General features: G+C 36.1%; 1 protein-coding gene, 1 long non-coding RNA gene and 1 pseudogene across 7 annotated transcripts in view; all 3 read left to right on the top strand.

The window, feature by feature from the left end:
- SSFA2 (sperm specific antigen 2) overlaps positions 1 to 11,014 on the top strand; it is a 36,825-nt gene extending 25,811 nt beyond the window's left edge. For 2 of the 4 annotated variants that reach the window (XM_023744385.1, XM_023744380.1), the window contains exons 12-17: positions 40 to 167; positions 560 to 710; positions 1,745 to 1,810; positions 2,503 to 2,967; positions 8,450 to 8,567; positions 9,845 to 11,014. In XM_023744385.1, coding sequence (XP_023600153.1) covers positions 40 to 167; positions 560 to 710; positions 1,745 to 1,810; positions 2,503 to 2,967; positions 8,450 to 8,554 — 915 coding nt within the window. In that variant the 3' untranslated portion in view covers positions 8,555 to 8,567; positions 9,845 to 11,014. The remainder of the gene's footprint in view (positions 1 to 39; positions 168 to 559; positions 711 to 1,744; positions 1,811 to 2,502; positions 2,968 to 8,449; positions 8,568 to 9,844) is intronic. The other 2 variants (XM_014467430.2, XM_023744386.1) reach the window with 2 other exon arrangements.
- Positions 11,015 to 11,685: 671 nt separating this feature from the next.
- Positions 11,686 to 11,836, top strand: LOC111823624 (annotated as a pseudogene).
- A 582-nt stretch (positions 11,837 to 12,418) lies between these two features.
- Positions 12,419 to 21,406, top strand: part of LOC106694648 — an 11,651-nt gene continuing 2,663 nt past the window's right edge. The window contains exons 1-2 of one of the 3 annotated variants that reach the window (XR_001345681.2): positions 12,419 to 12,471; positions 18,298 to 18,435. This is a non-coding gene — a long non-coding RNA (uncharacterized LOC106694648). Of the gene's footprint in view, positions 12,472 to 13,879; positions 13,970 to 17,129; positions 17,259 to 18,297; positions 18,436 to 21,406 lie in introns of those variants that run through there. The other 2 variants (XR_001345682.2, XR_002826331.1) reach the window with 2 other exon arrangements.

Below are 21,406 nucleotides of genomic sequence, written 5' to 3'. Positions count from 1 at the left end.
TGTGATTTAGAAGTATAATTTTCTTTCGTTGTATTTTAGAATACTTTTCAGGAGCTCCAAGTAATGAGGCGGAGCCTGAATTTGTTTAGAACGCAAATGATGGACTTAGAATTGGCGATGCTGCGTCAGCAAACCATGGTTTATCATCATATGACTGAGGAGGAAAGGTAAAAGTTCATTTTGTCTTAATGTGACTCAAAATGTTTTCTATTCTAAAAAGCATTGCCAACTTTTCTCTATAAAGCTAGGCTTTATTTCTACTGCTGTGTACCCTTTACCTATTTTGTGAACCAGTGTAGATAAAATTCCTAAGTACACTTCCCTGCTTTCAATGCGTTAAGGAAGGTAGTGGCTGTCATGTTTTCAGTGTTGGGGATATTTGTGAGAAAGGCTAAAGAGAGAAAGAACAGTTGTTCTGGTGGTCACACCTGTTGGCATTTGCTGTTGCGCCAGTTTCTAGAACTTGGAATTTCACTGCCTTCTGATAGCTGGTGAGAGAATGGTGACTGAATCCCCAGACTGCTTTATTCAAACGTTGTGCCTGTCCCCCTACCATTAGGTATGAAGTTGATCAGCTCCAGAGTTTGCGAAATTCAGTCCGAATGGAACTTGAAGACCTGGAGCTACAGCTGGAGGAGCGTCTGCTGGGCCTGGAGGAGCAGCTGCGCGTCAGGCACATTTCTTCTCCCTTCCGCTCCTCGGCACTGGTGGTAGGTACCCGGGCATTGTCAGTAGCTCTAGTAAGGATTTGCTTATAGTGTTCCACATAATTTCAGACAAATGCCTTAACTTAAAAACACTTGTTTTAATGGCATTAGAAGCATGGAGTACGTTTAAGGAGTCTTCCCCAAATTAGTTGAATGTACACATTGTGATTACTTTCTTAAATAGTATATTTAGAAATACACTGAAAAATTTTAATCATAATTTTGAATAATAGAAAATAAGCAGCAATACAAAAGTTTAGGGGTTTTAAAGTGATAGTGGGTTAATCTCTGACATTTAGCTTTTAGTTACTGCATGCGATTGTAAAGAACACAAATATATATTTCAGTTTTTTTGCCCGTTCTTGCCTTTGAATAAATAACTACTTTCTTTAAGCTTTTCCTTTATTCTGGATCCTTTTCTATTCTTTATGTTTTTTTAAGGAATCACATGAGGTCTTTGTAAAGGCAAAAAACGTATATCAAAGAGAATGAAAAGAAACACTTTATATTTATAAAAGTACCACTCTTTATACTTTTCATGTTCCTTTTATCAAATTTGAATTTCAAAAGTTGTAGTCTTATTTTTGCTGATACCTTTGCAGTTGTAGAATACATTGCTTTGAAATGCTGAAATAGTGAACTTTTCTCTTTCACCGGAACAACATATTTGATTTCTTATAACTAAGTGGATGATTACCACACACTCATATGCATATGTGCACATATGGTAAAAATCAATAGAATAGGAATGTGTGTGTACACATATAAATGAATAGCATAGAATAAGAATATTCTATATCAATGGTATCATTTTCTATAAAAGGTTTTGATTTATTCTGAGAAATGTGTGTTGGTGACAGTAGTGTGATGTATGCACCTTCAATTGCAGTAGCACATTTTATAGGTTCCCATGACAGTTGAGGGTGACATAGGAATGCATTAGAGTAATAATTAGCTAATTTATTTTATTATAAAACAGTTGCAGTTTGAAAAAAATATGTAAATGTATATATATATAATTGTTTTTACTTTTTCAGGGAATGTGTGGCAGTAGAAGCGCTGATAACTTGTCATGCCCTTCTCCATTGAATGTAATGGAACCAGTAAGCCTCTCTCCTTTAAATCATGGGGGAAGGGAATGATAGAACATTTCATAAACACACAACTTCCCTAGTGTAGATGAGATACTTTTTAAACACAGAATTTGCTGAGTTATTTAAATTGATTGGAAGTGAGTTTGGGACTTCAGAAACTCCCTTACTACCTTAGGCCACTAGGAAGCCATTTAATTGCATAATTGATTTATCTTTATGGCCTACAGGAGATAATGATTATAAAAATATTTAATTTATACTCCAGGGTAAATGTTCTTTTACAGTCTGATTCCATGTCCTTTAGTTAATTGGATCTCTAAGAAGACTACTTTTTGAGCAAAAGTCTGATTTTTTAGCATACATTAAACAAATTAGTTTTATTTGGGGGCAAAAGCATAAGAAGCGATTTTGTTTTTCACTAGTTACTCTTCCTTATAAGTAATTTGGACACAACCATGTGGTAACAAGTAAAATTTCATCCCACCAGTTATTCTAGTTACACATTTTATGGCTTGATCTCACTAAGAATTTACATTTTCTTTGCTATTGTTGCAAATGAAATTAAGTTGTTACTAAATGAATGAGTTAGAATCATGCCTTACAAGTTAACTGACTTTTGGCAATACAGCTAGGACTTTAATTTTTTTAACCAATGATCTTAATTTCAAGAGAGAAGAATTAATAATTTTTCTGATCTCCAGGTCACTGAACTGATGCGGGAACAGTCATACCTAAAGTCCGAATTGGGCCTGGGACTTGGGGAAATGAGATTTGACATTCCCCCTGGAGAAAGCTCAGAATCTGTTTTCTCCCAAGCAACATCAGAGTCATCTTCTGCATGTTCTAGTCCCTTTCATCCTAGTAGAAGAACTGGACTACCTTCTGGTGACTCGGCGCACAAACCCAAGACCCATCGGGTACCAAGCAAGAAGGTATTCCGAGCATCAGTGGCCCTCACGCCAACTGCTCCTTCTAGAACAGGCTCTGTGCATTCGCCTCCAGAAGTGGAAAGTTCTGAGGAAGTTGGTGCAGCTGAAGAACCCTTAGAGGCTGTAGGACTTAAATCTGAAGTGGAAGAAGGGTATGGAAAAATCCCATTGATGCCAACTGCTGAGGAAATGCATAAAAATGTAGAGCAAGATGAATTGCAGCAAGTCATACGGGAGGTGAGTAAAATCCATGCTTAATTTATTGGGTGATATATGTTGGAGGAGGTTGTATCTAAACATTAATTATTTATAAGATATTCCTTTGATTCACTGTATTCAGTAATTTTCATAGAGCTTTTAAATTAACCTTCCCTTTGGTCCAGCTTATGTCTATTGAAATATTTTTGTAATGTTTGTAATGGCATTTTTGTAAATCTCATTACTGCAGTGTGAAATAATTGCAATTCTGTGTTCACTCTGGCAAAGAAGGTGTTTTTAGAGTTCGAAATAGATAAACATGTGACATGCTCTTTAGATCTGTTTCTGCATTTGTGAAATGAGAGATTATAATTTAGGTCTCTTCCAGGATAATGTCAATTTACATGAGAAGTTGGTGTTGTGACTTTAATAAGTATAAATAATTTGGTCTGTTTGGTTTAGTGGGTGGAGAAATATGGAAATTATATGAGTTGCTCAAATATAGAAATACAGAATGAAAAGGTTTATCCTGAAGGATGACAGTGGTCAAACCTGAAGCGTTTAACCATAGTTCTAGTAACCAAAAGGACCACAAAAAATTAGGAAGGTAAGTAGTCAGAGGTTGAAAGTTAATTAAGAAAATTAGCAAAAAAACTGTTTTGGGCACTAGGATCAGGTAGTAAATAATTGTATATATATTTTAAAAGGGAGCCCTAGCTAGTTTGGATTAGTGGTTAGAGCATCAGCCTGCAAACTAAAGGGTCCCAGGTTTGATTCCAGTCAGGGGCACATGCCTGGGTTGTGGGCTCAATCCCCAGTAGGGGGCTTGTAGGAGGCAGCCGTTCAGTAATTCTCTCTCATCATTGATGTTTCTATCTCTCTCTTCCTATCTCTTCCTCTCTGAAATCAATAAAAATATATTTAAAAAACAACAACAAACAAAAAAAGGGAGATCAAGTTGTTTCCTAATATTTCAGTCATGTGTGAGACAAACTCACATTTTCAGAACAAGCATAGCAGGAGACACTGGATGTATGTAATTTATTTTCCTGACATGAGGTAACAAATTAAAGTTTGAAAGATCTTAATTCTATAAAGTTACTTGTCTTACAGATGTAGTTATTTTTGTAAGTTGGTTGTGGCCAACTAGCGTTTATCAAGCTCTGTACGTGCAACTTTCTCAGTTAGGTATGACCAATTATCTATTCTTATTTATATGTTTCATGTCAAAGATCAATTTTTGAGTGAAATTAAGTAATTATTTTTCTTCACACTATTATTTGTTAACTAAGGAAGTAAGTTTTAAGGTACTTTTTTTCCACCTTAGAAATGTGATATTTTTGTTCCCTTTAGCTTGCTTTGGTTTGAAAGTTTTCCTTTATATTACTAATTTGTTACAAATACTCCCTTATTGCACATTTGGGTCCTCATTTTAAAAGTCATTAATGGATGGCCTGCTGTGTGCTGTGTAATTTCTTAGGAGTAAGTGATTCCTAGGCGAGAGCATTCATCTTTGACTCAGAACATAGCATGTAGGAAGTTGGTGGTGTTCTCTTGGTTCTAGAGAACTACTTAAACATCTATAAGAACCTCCCATGAAATGTAGAAGATTTTATAATTTGAAGATATTTAAACTGACATGCAAGGCAAATGCTTCAAAACTATTCAGAATTTGTTATTAAAACTGTTAATTAGACACTCCCTAAGTCAGAATTTGGAATGTTTGGAGGAAATTGGGCTTAACATTTATCCTTATTGTCTACAAAAGAAGAAAAGAAAACAAAAAGCAACTTACTAAACAAAATGTATAGATCAAACAATGTGAAAGAGGAGTATTGGTGTATTTAAGAAAATAAACTGCCCTGGCCAGTGTGGCTCAACTGGTTGGGCGTCATCCCATGCACTGAAAGGTTGCTAGTTGGATTCCCGGTCAGGGCAGGTGCCCAGGTTTTGGGCTTGATGCCTGGTGGGTGTGTGCAGGAGGCAGCCATTCCCAACTAGGGGCTGTGCAAGAGGCAGCCAATCGATGTGCTCTCACACACCGATGTTTCTTTTTTCTCCCTCCCTCTCTCTCTAAATATCAATAAACTACTTTAAAAAGAAAAACTATTTTGAAGCACTTTAATTTCAAATCCATACACTTTTCACCTAAATTCACTTGGTACTGAATTCTAATTTTTTTTAAAGCTTATTGTTTTAGGTACCAAGAAAATTAAATTAGATTCTGTCTTCCAGTAAATTCTGGCCCCCCTACCCATTAACAAAGCCACTATTCAGGAAACAAGCCTTAAGCTTGTGTTGAACAGTTTTGCAGACGAGGATTAAGCATGTTTGGCAGACAACTTTCAGGGAAGTTTTCTTATTGCACTCTTGGGTGCATGAAAACAATGATGTCGGTCAGGCCTTTGCTTCCATCATTTCACCATATCTGAAGTTTTTAAAACAAGTGCTTTCATTACTTATAATGTGTTAGTACAGTGGAATTCTTATTTTGAAGGACAGTATAGAAGGTCCTTTCAAACAAATGTTTAATATGCTCCTTCAGTAACTAAGCTTTTGTCAGATTAAAGGTACCCCTTATCTGTGCAGATTGTGTATGTTGTAGTGGGGGAAAGTGCACTCTCCTGGAATTTTCCCTGGTGGTCCATGATGTATGTAGTCAGTAGCCTGAAACTGTTTACTTGCTTTTCTTTTAAGTAAAGAAATAAAAAGATTACTGAAGAGAATGAGTGAACATGTGCCCATAGTAGCAAATACAACAGAATTAAACGTCAAAGCGTAAACATAGATTGCTTTGTGTTTAGAGAGTTGTCCTTGGTTTATTGAAGTTCCTAGGCTTGATTTATGCCTTTTACTATCTTCATTACCGTTCATCTGACATGCTTTAAACATGTATTTTGGTAAATGCCCAGCTTGCCTGTGTTCTTACTATAACTTCTGTTAGTGATCCCTTGAAATAATGGCTGCCATGAAGATCGCACTCAGAAGATGCATATTAAATGGATGTGTTGCCCCACACTTCAGACTGGCTGTCAGTCTGTTTATATTGCCAGTGAGCATTCCTTTCTTAATCTCCAGTAACCTATCTTCAGTCTGTCTCACTTTTTGGAAATTGTGCTCATAAAGGCAACTTGACCACTCATCCCAGCGTTTTCTCACTCCTAACCCTTCCAAACTCTCTGGAACATGGAGGATTTTAGAAATAATTTGTCTGTACATTAATTCCTTCAATAAATTGTTAAAGGCATTTTATTGTTTTTCAGGGCTAGTCTGTAGTCCTTTTTTTGCTACTTTCTGTTTCCTTTTGTGTGTGATATGGTCTCTCACTGTTGTGCTCTTTCCCTGTCTCTCTCCCTCTGTCTCTCTCGCTCTGTTATTGACTCATTCAAACATTTATTGAGCACTTATTTTATGCCAACTCCATTGATAAATGAGACCCAATCCTGCCCCTGAAGTAGCTCGTAATAAACACTTTCCACTTGACCTCACCCTTTCTATTCTTCTATTCTAATTTCCACTCCCAGCAGGAACTAGCTTGTCAGCCAGGCTCCTGTTGGCTTGCACCCTCTTATCCAGGGTGCTCTTGCTACAATTTTCTATTCTGTCATCTGAGATCACCTTTCCATTTTCATGATCTGTTACATTAAAGTCTGCTGTTTTCTGAGATGTTTTTTATTTTCTCCTCTTCTAGCCCAAAGTGGTCTCTCATTTTTCAAAATTTGTTCTGTCCTTATGTCATTAATGAATTAATAAATTACTTTTCCCTGCAGTATTTTAGGGAATAATATTCATTTTGTGCCCATCTAGATAATGACATCCTTGATGGTGGAGACTTTAGGCTTTACTCCAGTAATGTCTCTACTCCCCAGATAGCTGGCACACATTTTTGGTTTGTAAATAATGCTTCTTAACAAGTTTGTCTTTTGAATGTTGAAGAATGACAAGATTTAATAAAATTGCATTATTGCACTGAACAAGGGAACTGGAGAGATTATGCTGCTCATTGTCTCCTGTAAATACAGGTGTGCAGTGGTTTTGATTCAACACACATTGTGTTTGTGCTTGCATACTGTGGCTAAGAAGTTCTGGTTTTCATAATATTTGTGTCTTAGATGTATTTGTTTAAAAAATGAGTCTGAAATGCTATGAACTTCAAAAACTTTTGGTGATGTTTAAAGTTTAGAATATTGGTAGAAGACAAAATGAGAAGCTCATATTTATTTGAATATATTCCTGTGAAGATGGTAGCTAAGGAGCATTTGTTTCTTTGTATACTTATGTGTAAATATATATATTGTGCATGTACCAGATTTTTAGAAAATATATATTTTTATTGATTTCAAAGGAAGGGAGAGGGAGAAAGATAGAACCATCAATGAAGGCGAATCATTGATCAGCTGCCTTCTGCACACCCCCTACTGGGGATTGAGCCCACAATCCAGGCATTTGCCATTAGTACCAACCACTCATGAGCCACACTGGCCGGGCTGTACCAGTTTTCATGACAGATTAATTCAGAGCTATTTTTGGAAAGACTTCAATTGGAATGAGTTCAGGATGTACTTAGAAACATTTTAGGAAATAGATCAGGCTGACAGGAAACTGTGGAAATGTAGAATTTTTAAAAGCTGGGTGAGAGTGTCTCCAGTGCTAATTTAGGAAGGCATTATCAGTTTATTTCAGGAAATACACATCTAAAGTCTTTACAGAGGGCTATTTGGGGTGATGCTATATCATAGGAGAGAAAAAGACACGGATAGGCATTTGCAGTGTTTAGGCATCTGGAGAAGAAAATCTTGATGGAATTGCCATTGCCATAGTTTTATTTGCCCTTTCCACTAATAAAATGAGATGTATATCTTTTTTGAAGCTGAAGTTTTAGACAGGTGACAAACATACCATACAACTAAAGAGAAAATTATTTTTTTAGAGTTTATGGTAATTTATTTTCATGTTTTAAAGTAATCTGTGCTAAATGATCATTTCTTTCCACTTAAAACATGCATGTTACATTTAGAACAACATATAACTTCTTTAGATACTCTGCTTTCAGACCATATACCTGTATATTGTTTTGCCACTAATGGACTTTCATAACAATGAGAACACTTGACCATCCTGCTGACTACGATACAAAGGTGGACATTAATCAGAAACATAAAAGTGAATCTAACATTTAGTCACTTCTTTCAGGTATTTTGTGTTATGAAGCAAATTATTTAATAGAAGTTTTTAATCTATAAAGTAAAAATTTTTAATGTTCTCAACTTAAGAAATGTGATATTTTATAATGTAGTTGTCTGAATTTTGGTCGACCAGACCTAGAAGTCCGGTCTGAGTTGGAGGAGAGATGAACGTGATTGCCCTCTCCCTCTGTATTGCATCAAGTTTCACATGAATGTTGCCGCTTTCTTTATAGTTGGCGATTGCAGAAATGAAATGCTATTTATGATTTTTTCAAAACAAGAAATGGATTACAGTTACATTGCCAAATTCTTATTTTCCTCTGTTTCTGTTCTAGATTAAAGAGTCTATTGTTGGGGAAATCAGACGGGAAATTGTGAGTGGACTTCTGGCAGCAGTGTCTTCAAGTAAAGCATCAAATTCTAAGCAAGATAGTCATTAAATGGAATTAATAGGTAAATTTACTGATGTTCTCTGTTTAGATAAATGTAAAGTAGTTTTTAATGCTTTGTTTTCTTAGTACAGAGGTCTGCTTCTCTAACAAAATTTTAATTTTTAGAATGTATGTACTATATTATCTTACAGTGTAAAAGCCACATACAGCCCCTTTTGAAATGTAGTCAAAATCTTATAATACTAACCTCCAAGGGATTGTTACACAGAGTAGGACAGAAGTAACTTTACAGCCCTAACTGGTTTGGCTCAGTGGATAGAGCGTCAGCCTGCAGACTGAAAGGTCCCAGGTTCGATTCCGGTCAAGGGCATGTACCTTGGTTACGGGCACATCCCCCGTAGGGGGTGTGCAGGAGGCAGCTGATCAATGTTTCTCTCTCATCGATGTTTCTAACTCTCTATCCCTCTCCCTTCTTCTCTGTAAAAAAATTAATAAAATATATTTTTTAAAAAAGAAGTATCTTTACAATTGTTCATACAGAAAATAATACAAGATTTACCTCTGTGTCTACCATACTCACAACTGTAAATCTACTTTCGCCCCACCCTGTATTATGTCATTTTACTGAAATTTCATTATAGCAAACAAATTCTGGAATTGGGGAGATAAGGACCTTCAAACCTGAGTCTTATTTTAATTGCATTGGCTATAATGGTATTTCAGATGTATAATTTATGGACCACGATTTTGAGAATTAATCACAAATTCATAGTTATCTTTCTCAATTTTTGCCTTCTGAGAAATATTTCCCATAGTTCCATATCTAGTCATGTCATAATATGTAGAATTGTTTTATGTGTTTTGGGTATAAAAATGAAGAACTTTAATTTTGTCTCATAACTCTAGTTACATTTTATAAAATATATATTAATAGTAATACTCAAATGACAAAGTCAGTAATACAATTCGGTAGAATAATGCCAGAACTAAAAATATTCATTCAGTAGAATATGAGAAACAAATATATAATTTGAAAAATATATATATATGTATATAAATATTTATAATATAAAAATATAAATATGTAATATAAAAATATACAAAATAATTTCAGCTGTAGAAAATAAGAAAAATAGTTTTGTAAACTATTTCATAAAATAACTAACAGGGCCTTTTTCAAAGCAGGGATAAAAGAATTAGCTCTCAGGAAGACGTGTAGAGATCACAACAGGATTTAGTGTGTGTGTGTGTGTTTAGAGAACATTCTCATTTCACTTTTAAATAACCTTTTAGTAATAATATTTGAAAGATTTTGATGTTCTCTTTTTCTTTTCCAAGGTTGGCATGGATCATATTAGCTGAGTAATATTGGAGTTATGATATACACTGGTGGAGGTGTTTTTGTGCTTCAGAAGATACTTGCTGCTGAGCTGGGCTGCTGTATACAGTGTACAATGTTTATTTCTTCTATGCATATCTTTTTAAAAAACATACATAGAAACTTAGGCACTTTGCTGACTTTATTTCTCTCCTAAACTGTATCCATTCAAAAAGCCTAATATTTATTTGTATGTCAATATTTTCCAATGGATTCCCTATGTAGAATTAATTTTAAAACTTGAAAACTTCCAGATTTAACCAACGTATAAATAACATATTTCTTTAGACTAGCTTCCTTAAACACTGACCTCTATGAGGTATTTACTGTGCAATAACTGATTTGTTTTTTGAGAGCTTGAAACAACCAATGATTTTCCCTCTACTGCTGTTAATTAGTGTCTCTTCCAAGAAGAAAATTTGTTCTGTTGTGAAAGTTTGCTCTTAGTTCTTGAGGAAGTTACTAATAGCAGTAAGATAGAATTCTCATATGAGGTTTCCTGCCAACTACTTAATGTTTTTACACTGTAAGCATTGTTACTTTACCTAAGACAAATGTAATTTTATTATAGCTTATGTAGTATTTTTCTTTTGGAAATGTGTCTTATATTAAACACTATGTACTTTTTGCATTGTCCAGACTTCTTTATTGTAAGATGTTTATTATTCTGTCTTTTAGACTAAATAGTAGGGAATTTCCAAAAATAACGGGGCCTGTGACTTGAATGGGTAGAAATAAATAAGCTGGTTTTGTTTTTGTTTTTTTTCAAAATGGAAGTAATTTAGATTTGTTCTCCTTACAGTAGATGGTTTTAGTTCAGTTTAACCATTGAAAACTGTTGGGTTTTTTTTGGGCCGGGGGGAGAGGAAGATGGCTTCCTATTTGGTTATGTATGGGTTAATAAATAAATATGTAAGGTAACAACCAAATGTTATTAGAATTATTCCCTTGGCATTTATAATTTTCAACTCCTAGTCTATTTCTTTGTGTGAAATTTTAATCAAAAGTGGTCGAGATGTTAACAATATTCTTTGAAAAACTATCTAAAAGGTTTATAAATGTTTGAATTATCACACAAAGGCTGATTTCTTAAAAAAAAATTAAAACAATAAAGTATTTATTTTGCCTAACATGTTTTTAAGTGGTTTCTTTTCTGGAACTACAGCATGAAGAAATAGGATTAGATTTGATGAGTAATGAATGAAGTCCAAAAGAATTACAGCATATAACCTAATAGGCTAATATTCTCTTTTCCTGAAGATGTTGAAATGCAATTTAGACTAGACCACCCTGGAGAAAGATACATACTGAGGCTTCTTGGTCTCGTCTAGTTCTGTGGTCCTAATGATTGCCATCTGAGGCAAAATAAAACTTTTCTGTAAAATATACTGTTAAACTATACAAAAAACATTAAAATATTACCTTATTCTGTGGTAAAATTACCCAGTAATTTAACTAGTTGATTTTAATAATAACAAGGAAAAACCAAACACCCTATATTATAAGCATATAATCATATCAATGATTTTTACTACTCAGCGTTGTAGCCATATTTAGTTCATTTCTGATAATACAAAATGCCCAGAATTTGCTAATCAAAATTAGAGATGTAACAGTTACAATAATAGGCTGAGCTAGTGGGCAAATCACTTAATAGTATACGAATAAAATAAAATGAAACTTGGCACTATTAGTTTCATCTTTCCTCTCCCCATTTTAAACCTTTGTGTACTTGAACTGTTGAAAGCTACTATATTCAAGTCATCATGCTAGCTGCTATGAACAAATGAATGAGAGATCTATACTTACTTGTCAGGGGAGATGCCATGATCAGGAAGGTGGTTTTTCAGGTGGAGGCTTATCCCTTGCACTTGGGATTGGATTTCCCCAAATCTGGGATACTCGACTGCATAATTTGTGTTAGTGGGGGACTGTGTTCATACTCTCCCCTGGGGTGGGGGAATGAATAAGAGAGGGTCTACGAACTAAGTGGAAGAACAAAGCATACTTTTATTTATGGGTAAGTTTGGAAGCGCCAAATGGAAAGTATGCAGAAGAAGAATAGAATTCGAAAGACTCCTTGGATGGTCAGAGAAGTCTTCACCAAGGAGATGTGGATTGAGTAGAGTCTTAAAGAATGGGAAGTGGAAACGATGGGGTTCAAGTCGTTAGATTTCTGATTCATGCTGAGCACATTGACACTGTATGCAAGCTGATGTTCCAGGACCAAAGCATCAGCTGTGATAATGAGAACAAAGAAAACCAGGTAAAGGGCCTGCCTTCATAGTAACAAATATAACTTTAAAAACTGTATGAGAGGAGCTATTAATTAGATAAGACATCTTAACTATATATTTAGAATGCAGCCAGAATAAGTGAATTAAATGCTTTCAATATTCATACATGATTCCAACAATCATATATTTAACACTACAAAATTTAGATCCTTAGATTTAATTCTTTACTCTTTCCACTTCCTAAAGCTGCTATAAATTCTTCCTTTCCAGGAAGGAAAATAGAAAAAAACACACCTATGCTTCTTCAGTTTGGGCTATTATTCTACTAAGCAACACTTCCATTTGGACAGGTGAGGGGTCTGGGCAATAATACCTATCTTCAAGAATCCCCCAAACATATTTTTTCGTTATTTTACATGCATTATTATTTCCCTTTAAAAAAACTGGTGTCATAAACCTAACACTGTTCTAAAAATATAGTCTTAAAAAAAAGTTGAAGATGGCCAGCTGAATAAACAGTCTTAACTGACATAATGCATCATTTAAATGTTACTGAAATTCAACGGAATATTCTTGGAGGAACAATATGTACTTCAAGTCTGAGAAGCTGCCATTATTGACAATGTATATCATCATTCACAGTGACCCCCAATTTCCAAATCACCATCAAAAGATACTTTTGCTTCTATGCCTTCTTAATTCAGGCTCTTAGCACAATATGTGCAAGCTATAGACAACTTAGGTTCTAAAAATCATTCCTTTCATGATGCATATTGTAACTCACCCTGAGTTTATTCTGGATGACCTTTGCTAATGCTCTTGACTACTCAAACATAAACCTATCAACCAAATATCGGTCCATTTCCTCATGAGTGTCTATTTGGATGCCCCAACGGAGACTAATCTTTTGTGAACAATGATTAGCTTACTTGCTCACTCTATTCACTCACTTATTAAATTTTACTGGATATCCACCCTTAGGAAGATGGATATAGAAAGAAAGAATGAATAGCAGCATGTTTTCAGAAAAGGTAATAAAGTACATTGTTTAGAACTCTGAAATAATCAATACACTTAGGAATTAGATTGTCTCCTTCTGGTAGCAAGGATTTAGAATAGCAGGTCTTACTATCTGTCTGCCAGATGCTTCGAAGGGAGAAATAAGCAGCAGAAAAAGGACATTTTACCACTAAGGAGTTATCTTACAGGAAGCTTTTCATTATAGCCCATAGTTCAAAGTAAAAAACAAAAGCAAGCATAGCACATAGGAAGGCAACCACAGGGGAATGACCTAAGTCCTCAGGGAAGCAGGGTGGTCAAGAGAGGCCTGTGGCAGCAATAAGAGCATGAGCAGAGCTATTTTGTTGTTCATCGGAGCAGGTAATAAGTATTTATACTGTGTTAACCGGACATTGAGAAAAGTAAAGACAGTCTGAGTGCTTCCAGAGTCAACCAGTCAAGAAAGAGAATGAAACCCATTAAGGAAAGAACTAGCTTTGGAGACGCTGCAGAAGGGGGTCAGCTGTAAGAAGTGGAATTGGTTTCAGCCTTTGGTATTTGGAATTGCTTACCATCCCTTTGGGGAAGGGATTGGTGGTTAAAAAGAGTTATACCTGTGTTGGACACACTGTAGTATGTTACTCGTGTTCTTGAGTTAATTGTTTAGTAAATCCATCCATAGACAATTCATGTTTTGTTTCAGAACATCATATATAATTCTTTTTATTATTTCTCAAATTCCCTTGAGGCATTGCAAAGCAGATGCTATCTGATGAGTCAGTTCACAAACATGTATCACAATCTTCTGCCTCAGCAGACATTGCTCGATTATTCACAAGGGACCACCAGGTAAACCTCAGTTGTGAATGTTTTTGTGTTTGGTTTTAAAGTACTTATACCACTATTATTGAGATACATAAAATAAGCTCACTCATATAAGCCTTCGAATACAAATGGAATTTTACCCAGGTCGCACCAGCCTGTGAGGAGATACGGGTTGCATCAGTGATGATAGGCATTTGAAAATCTTGTTCCATCACCTGCTGAGACATATCCTCTCCCAAATCTCATACATTTATATTGAAGGGGATCCCCAATTGTTTTTCCTATATCTTCACAACTGTTCTTAACTGTTGATTCCAAGTGATTTCCTCTTTACAATTATATTTATTCAACATATATTTAATGAACATCTGTTGAGTACAAAGCACTAATGACAACGTTAATGTTTTTATAACCTTATTTTACTATTTGCTCATTCTACTAGCATTTGAGTAAAGTTTTTTTTTTTTTACAATTCACAAGAGTTTTTATCTTAGTGCAATTTATTATTGTTGTTTTTGTTATCTTTCAGTTGCTCTATAGGAAGCCAAAAGTAGAACACAAATACTATCACAATTGTGTCAGGTGTAATCCTAAACCATTTTTTAAATATTTTATTGATTTTTTACAGAGAGGAAGGGAGAGGGATAGAGAGTTAGAAACATCGATGAGAGAGAAACATCGATCAGCTGCCTCCTGCACACCCCCCACTGGGGATGTGCCTGCAACCAAGGTACATGCCCTTGACCGGAATCGAACCCGGAACACTTCAGTCTGCAGGCCGACGCTCTATCCACTGAGCCAAACCAGTTAGGGCTCCTAAACCATTTTTTGAGTGGATATTAATTTCCTAGAAGAATCCTAGCTTGGTTCATTCTGCCTGTAATGCCCATAATGGGAAAGGGAATGAATGGAATAACCCATATCTTGTGAGGGGTCTTAATTTTTTTAAATCTAGATGTACATTTTGACATAAATTATTTGTAAACAGCAAAGAAAACTTCACCCATCGTCAAAAATTGTGTGAGTTACAAACCACAGTCGAAGTATCACTCACAATTTTTCTAAAATAGGCTTAATGTCCCAAAGATTTTGGATTTGTGTCTACTCATAGGTAAATCTCTCCCCCCCCCCCCCCGCCCCCGAAATCCAAGTGCTTGGCTTTATAAAAACAACAAGCTGGAACTCAATGTGGGACATCAGAGAAACTGATAATCATCCATTTACAACATGTCTTGGTTTATGGATCATCTGAATTATAGCAAAGCTGGCAGCAAAGCAACTTTCTTTAAAGTACTTAATACTTTCCAATTAATAACGAAAATAAAGGGAAATGAGGAGAAGGCAATGGGGGAATCAGTAATAGCATGAATAGAAATTTTCTGATGAAGAAATATTTCTATAATGGAAAAATCCCAACCACAGGTACTTGTAGAATAATATGGATTTCTTTTATAGTGTGTTCTCAATTTCAGCATTTCTGTTCTGCTTTTCCTTTTCTTATCTCTATTTCTTCAAAACCTAGAAATTATTTCCTTCTGGAGAGATTTCTTAAACCCCAATTTTCTGCTCTGAGCACATTGTTTTCTTCCTCAAATCTGTACATCAGAGTATCTGATAGAGTGGATAAAAATACCACATTTTCCCAACAAATGTCCCTTTAAATGTCATTCTCCTGTGAATGCTGTTAGATTGTACAGAACAAGTCAGTTCTGTATGTGACCCAACCTATACGTTTGAGTCTCTACTGAGTTTGCTAAAAACCAGAGACATCTATGTTCACGTCTTTTTACAAGAAAATATTGCTAAAGCATATATAACTGAAGGCAGTGGAAGAATGTAAACATTAAGAGGTCCAATCTAGAAGCAGATAAGCCTCAGATCCAGGCTTAGCTTTGCTGCTTTCTTACTTGTTTTAGCCTTACTCTCCTGAAAATAACAATAGCACCTACTCTGGTTCAGTGGGGAGATTAATAAGGTGTAATAAGGACATTTAGCATACTGCGTAGCATTTGGGAAGAGCTCAATAAATATGAGCTATCAGCAAGAGGTAGTGATAATGATAATAATAGATGACAAAGCAAATATAATAGCAATGAATTAAAATATCAAGAAAATATTGATTATCTGAGTCAAATCTAAGTGAAAATACAGTCATAATTCCAACTTGATGTTAAATAAACCACTATCAAAATTGTGTGATTTGTTCTGCCTAAAACTTAGCTTTATTTAATTCAGAAAAGTTCAATGTTAGATACATTTGTCAGAAATTTATCTTTTCTAGTATTTTAAAGAACATATTTAATTGGCACCACAATAAAAGGTTAATCAGGATAATTGGCAATGATTAGATAGATGTATTACTCTGTATTGTTTACTTAAAGGATTTGGAGCTTCACACAACGGGAATCCTTAGTTTTGGCTACTTGTAACCCCTTATTATTTTTTAATAACAATGCCCTTGACAATAATATTCTCTTAGCATTATTCTCCTGTGTCTTTTTCTTTGATTCTCATTTTTAAAAATAATGAACAACTAAGCTGAGTTTTGAAAAACCCTCTAAGCATAGAGATTCTTAGTTGGGCAAGGGCAATTATCAGAATATGTGTGTGTGTGTGTGTGTGTGTGTGTGTGTGTGTGCGTACACGCAGAATGGATGAGTGTGTTCTTTTTATTCAGTTTCATAATTTTACAATTGGAGAAATATTCCTTTGAAATATAAACTACAGAAAGCACAGCCTTTTCAAATCATATGAACTGGTGGGGTATGGGTTAACAGAAGTTGAGAAAAACTGGCTAATAAATTAAGTCAATTTAATATCAACATTGAAGTATTACAAATAAAATGTACTATATACAGAGTACATTATAATTATTTACTTCTGAGGGGTTCTTCCATGCAGAATACTAGAGATCTAATTGATATGCATCAGCCAGATGATTTTCAAGATAATATAATTCTGAAAAACAATCTAAAGTTAAATAAATACTCAACTGGTAAAAACTGCAAATAATCTGTACAACAATATCTTAAGGCACTACAATGGGACGGTCAGCATCTTCTCTCAATTGGGAAGGATTTACAGCTCTGGGTCATGAGGGTTGCTAAGGAAATAGCACTTAACCACGACTTGTATATCTTAGAGACTGATGATCAGGAAGTGTGGACATCAGTATTTCATGACCTTGATATCTCATTACAGGCAAGAGGTGATGGCCACTGCCAACTTCCTGCTTTCTTCTTTAAACAAGGAACATTTAGACATCTCCAACATATTCTGGCACAATGCTAGAAAAACATCCCATATACTGAAGGTGCTTCTTTTCAGCCCACCTATTTTTTATTTTATTTTTTTTTAGTTATTGGTACAAAACTTCATAGCTATTTCTGTAAAAAAATTAAAAAGACTTCCAATTAATGATGTTGTTGATCTCTAAGAGTAACTATTAAAAAACTTCATAGTATTCATAATAAGCTCTGGTTTGGTGGTTAGGTCGTTTTTAAAATATGTACTTGACTTCTCCTTGAGAAAAAATATGTAAACAGTTTTATATATTTAAGGTGGTTTTTTTTAACTTATATATTTTAAGCACATAAAAATACATTTATAGATTGTGCCATGTCATTTCTTTCTTTTCAAGGGAATATTATATGCAAAGCTTATGTCATTTGAAACAGCCATTTTAGATTATGTTTTACATTTCCCCTTTGTTGAAATAGCTAAGTAAGAGCCCTACCAAACTTCCAGTTCTGCTTAACAAATCTTTATTGTCTTTTTATGCCAGGTACCTTGCTGCTTTCCACTAAGTCCTGGTGGTTTAATTCCTTCATATCTAATAATCTTCACTGCTAATATCTTAGTTCAGGCCCTCTTACTTATCTCAGCTATGGCACTATTTTCCAACGAGGTCTTCCTCCTATAGTAGTCTATCTGAAGTCCATATTCCCCCATATTGTTAGAGTGATTGTTCTACAAGCAAATATGGTTCTATCACCCCTTCGCCTCTATTGCTCAGACTTCCAATGACTCCCCATTGTTTTTGAGACTCTCTTTTTGCATCTCCATCAGTGATAAAAATATTCCCCTAAATATTAATTTCTTTATGCAATCCTGTTTTACTTAGCTTAACAGATTTTATTTTCCAACCATAGTTCCACATATTCTTATAAAACCTTGTGACTTCCCCCATCAAGAGCTAGAGTCTATATATCTTCCCCTTTCAACTGGTTGAAACTTCTTGGCTACTTCAAACAATAGAGTGTGGTAGAAGTGATTACCTATGATTCTCAAGGTTAGGGTATGAAAAAATGCCATGCGCTGCTATTTGTTTTTTTCCTGTTGCTTAATCTCAGAACCCAGCTACCACGCTGTCAGGAAGGCCAAAATACGGTACTTAGGAAGGAGGGGCCTATGTGGAGAAGAACAGGAACTTCTAGCCTTTGATCCTGGCTGAACTCCCAGGCAATGAACAGCATCAAACTGCCAACCATGTGAGTAAGTTATCCTGATGCAGGTTCTCCAGTTGCCAGTCAAGCTACACCAGATGATCCCATGAGAGAGGTTGTCCTTGCTAAGCCCCGCCCAAATTACAGGTTCATGAACAAAATAAATAATTATTGTTGCTTTAAGCCACTAAATTTTAAGGTGATGTATGTATCAATAGGTAATTGCTACTAATTTTGGTACCTATAAGTGGAGTATTGCCATAACAAAACCTGAACTTGTGGCAATGGCTTTGGAACTGTGTACTGTGGGATGGGGTCAGAATGGTGTGAAGGAGACTGAAAGCCAAAGGGTCTCAAATAGAGTGTTAGTGGGAGCCTGGAACACCTTAAGGAGGCTGCCAGCAAACCTTAAAGGAAAATATTATTGAAAATGAAGGAAAGGGGACCCTAGTTAGGTGAGGGCAGAGAGTTTGTCAAAACTATGGTGATGTTTTGACAAACTCTCTGTGGTAATGTGGTAAAGAGGAAATGTACCTGATAAACTCAATGATCTAGCTAAGGTATTTCCAGGCAGAATATTCCAAATTGTTTTGTATGTCATCGTCTATAATAAAATGTGAGGAGAATAAGAGAGAGAGAGAGAGAGAGAGAGAGAGAGAGAGAGAGAGAGAGAGGAGAGAGAATAAATCATTGAATATAAAAGGGTCAGAACTTGTGGGTTTGAAATAAAATTATTTCTCTAAAACAATTACTAAATTTGAAAATGGCTTCTGGAAAAGATCAAATCCAGGATGAATGGCTACACTCTTTGTTAATACCTTAGAAGGATCTAAGACTGTTGCTCATAAAACATTTCAGACAAAGGAAAGATTCTTTAAAAATCTTTTAAAAAAATATATTTTTATTGATTTCAGAGAGGAAGGAAGAGGGAGAGAGAGATAGAAACATCCATGATGAGAGAGAATCATGGATCGCCTGCCTCCTGCAAGTCCCCCACTGGGGATTGAGCCCACAACCCGGGTATGTGCCCTTGACTGGAATCGAACCTGGGACTTTTCAGTTCTCAGGCTGACGCTCTATCCACTGAGCCAAACCAGCTAGGCAATTCTTTAAAAATCGTACTGCCTACTTGGCCACCTCATTTCAGTTAAATAACAGGGCTCCAAAGATTCTTAAGGGTGTTCTACTCTTTTTTTAAAATATATTTTATTGATATTTTACATAGAGGAAGGGAGAGGGATAGAGTTAGAAACATCAATGAGAGAGAAACATCGATCAGCTGCCTCCTGCACACCCCCTACTGGGGATGTGCCCACAACCAAGGTACATGCCCTTGACCGGAATCGAACCTGGGACCCTTGAGTCCGCAGGCCGACGCTCTATCCACTGAGCCAAACCGGTTAGGACTCTACTCTTAATATTGCATTGAAAATACAGAATACTCTTCTGGATGATCATGGAGATGCTAATTGACCTACTAAATTTGGTGTGATTAAAAAATTACATAAATATCTTTAGTTATACATCCCAGAACAAGGAAATTACAGTGTTAACTGCCCCTACTAGAAAGGGTTCATGGACTATGGAAAATAAAGTAGGAAGCAAATATCATACCAAATGACGCCAGCAGAAACAGTAAATATTGACAGAATCCTGTTTGAATAGTCATAGAGAATTATTCCATGTGTTTCCTCTATTCACTTCAACTATGTTAAGTTTAAGGAGGTGAATCAGAGTTTAGATGTATCTGAAATACTTCCCTTTGGATTTGGCATTTTGGAACTGGAAGCTGGCATTGCAGCAGGTACATATTTGGTATTGTCTCGGGCTCTGTGTGAAGTATGTTTTCCCTGTGCAGCCTGCATCTGCAGGGTCAACAGTAACTAAGTAAGCACCAGTGAAGCCGCATTCCTTGAGAAACAATCTAATTATGGCGAGCCCAAAGACCTTAGCCCGGTGATAATTTCCAGAGTAACATGTTCACAGGGTGAAATGGAAAAACATCAGCAGCTCATCCTTTTCTCTGTCATCTTGTTTATGGAAACCTAAATCTGTGAATGAGCTTCCCTTATTTGTTTCCCAAGCTTCATAGAGACATATATGGAATTCAACCCAGTGAGTTAGCATCTCTATGCAAGTTCCATACAAATGGCCTCCTATGGTTTGAACAACTAGTCACTTTTTCTGGATTCGAAGTCACTTCCTTACAAAGAAACAAACCCAATTTGATCAAATTGTTCATTTAAGACCTAATGTTGAGTGATGGTTGAATTTCACTTCTTAGCTGTTTGTCATTTGTATAATTTAAGAGAGCTGATGTCTGTCAGATCTTTATTCCTGATTTTGCTCTGGCAGGATAGTTTTTTCATATTAATTTATGCTATTTCCTCAGGATTTTTCTCACTCCCATAAGAAGAGTGAGGAAAATACACTTCCTTGCTTCAAGGTTGTGATGCAAGGCTGATTCTCTGATACTAAAGGAGAGGCTGCTCTCCGGGACTCCTCACTGGAGAGGGCTCCACGTGGGCTCCCATCTTTGGACTGTGTTGGAGAAAATCCACTACCACCTGACAGCAATTGTAACTGTTCCATGTCAGGGTCCCTGGAGAAGGGATTATGGTGCAGGATTGGGTATTCTCAGATCAGACACTCACTGTTCAACTGATGACTTTTATAGAACACTAGAGGCCCGCTGCATGAAATTCGTGCATGGGAGGGGGTCCCCTCAGCCCAGCCTGTACCCTCTCCAATCTGGAACCCCTTGGGGGACATCCCTCTCACAATCCTGGACCACTGGCTCCTAATCACTCACCTGCCTCCCTGCCTGGTTGCCCCTAACTGCCCCCCCCCCCTGCCCGAACGGCGCGAAAATTACTCCCTGTCAGCTTGATCAAGGATCAGTAACTCCCCCTCTGTCCCCAGGGTTGGGCGGGGGGCTTGGTCGTTTTCCTTCGTTAGGCAGTGTGGATGTTTCCCTCATTGCGATACCCACAAGGGACTGGTAGCAGCCACCTCT

The sequence above is a fragment of the Myotis lucifugus genome, unplaced genomic scaffold (assembly GCF_000147115.1).
Source record: "Myotis lucifugus unplaced genomic scaffold, Myoluc2.0 scaffold_5, whole genome shotgun sequence".
Classification (NCBI taxonomy): domain Eukaryota; kingdom Metazoa; phylum Chordata; class Mammalia; order Chiroptera; family Vespertilionidae; genus Myotis; species Myotis lucifugus.
Note: the sequence above shows the minus strand (reverse complement) of the source record. Positions and strands in the feature narration are given on the sequence as shown.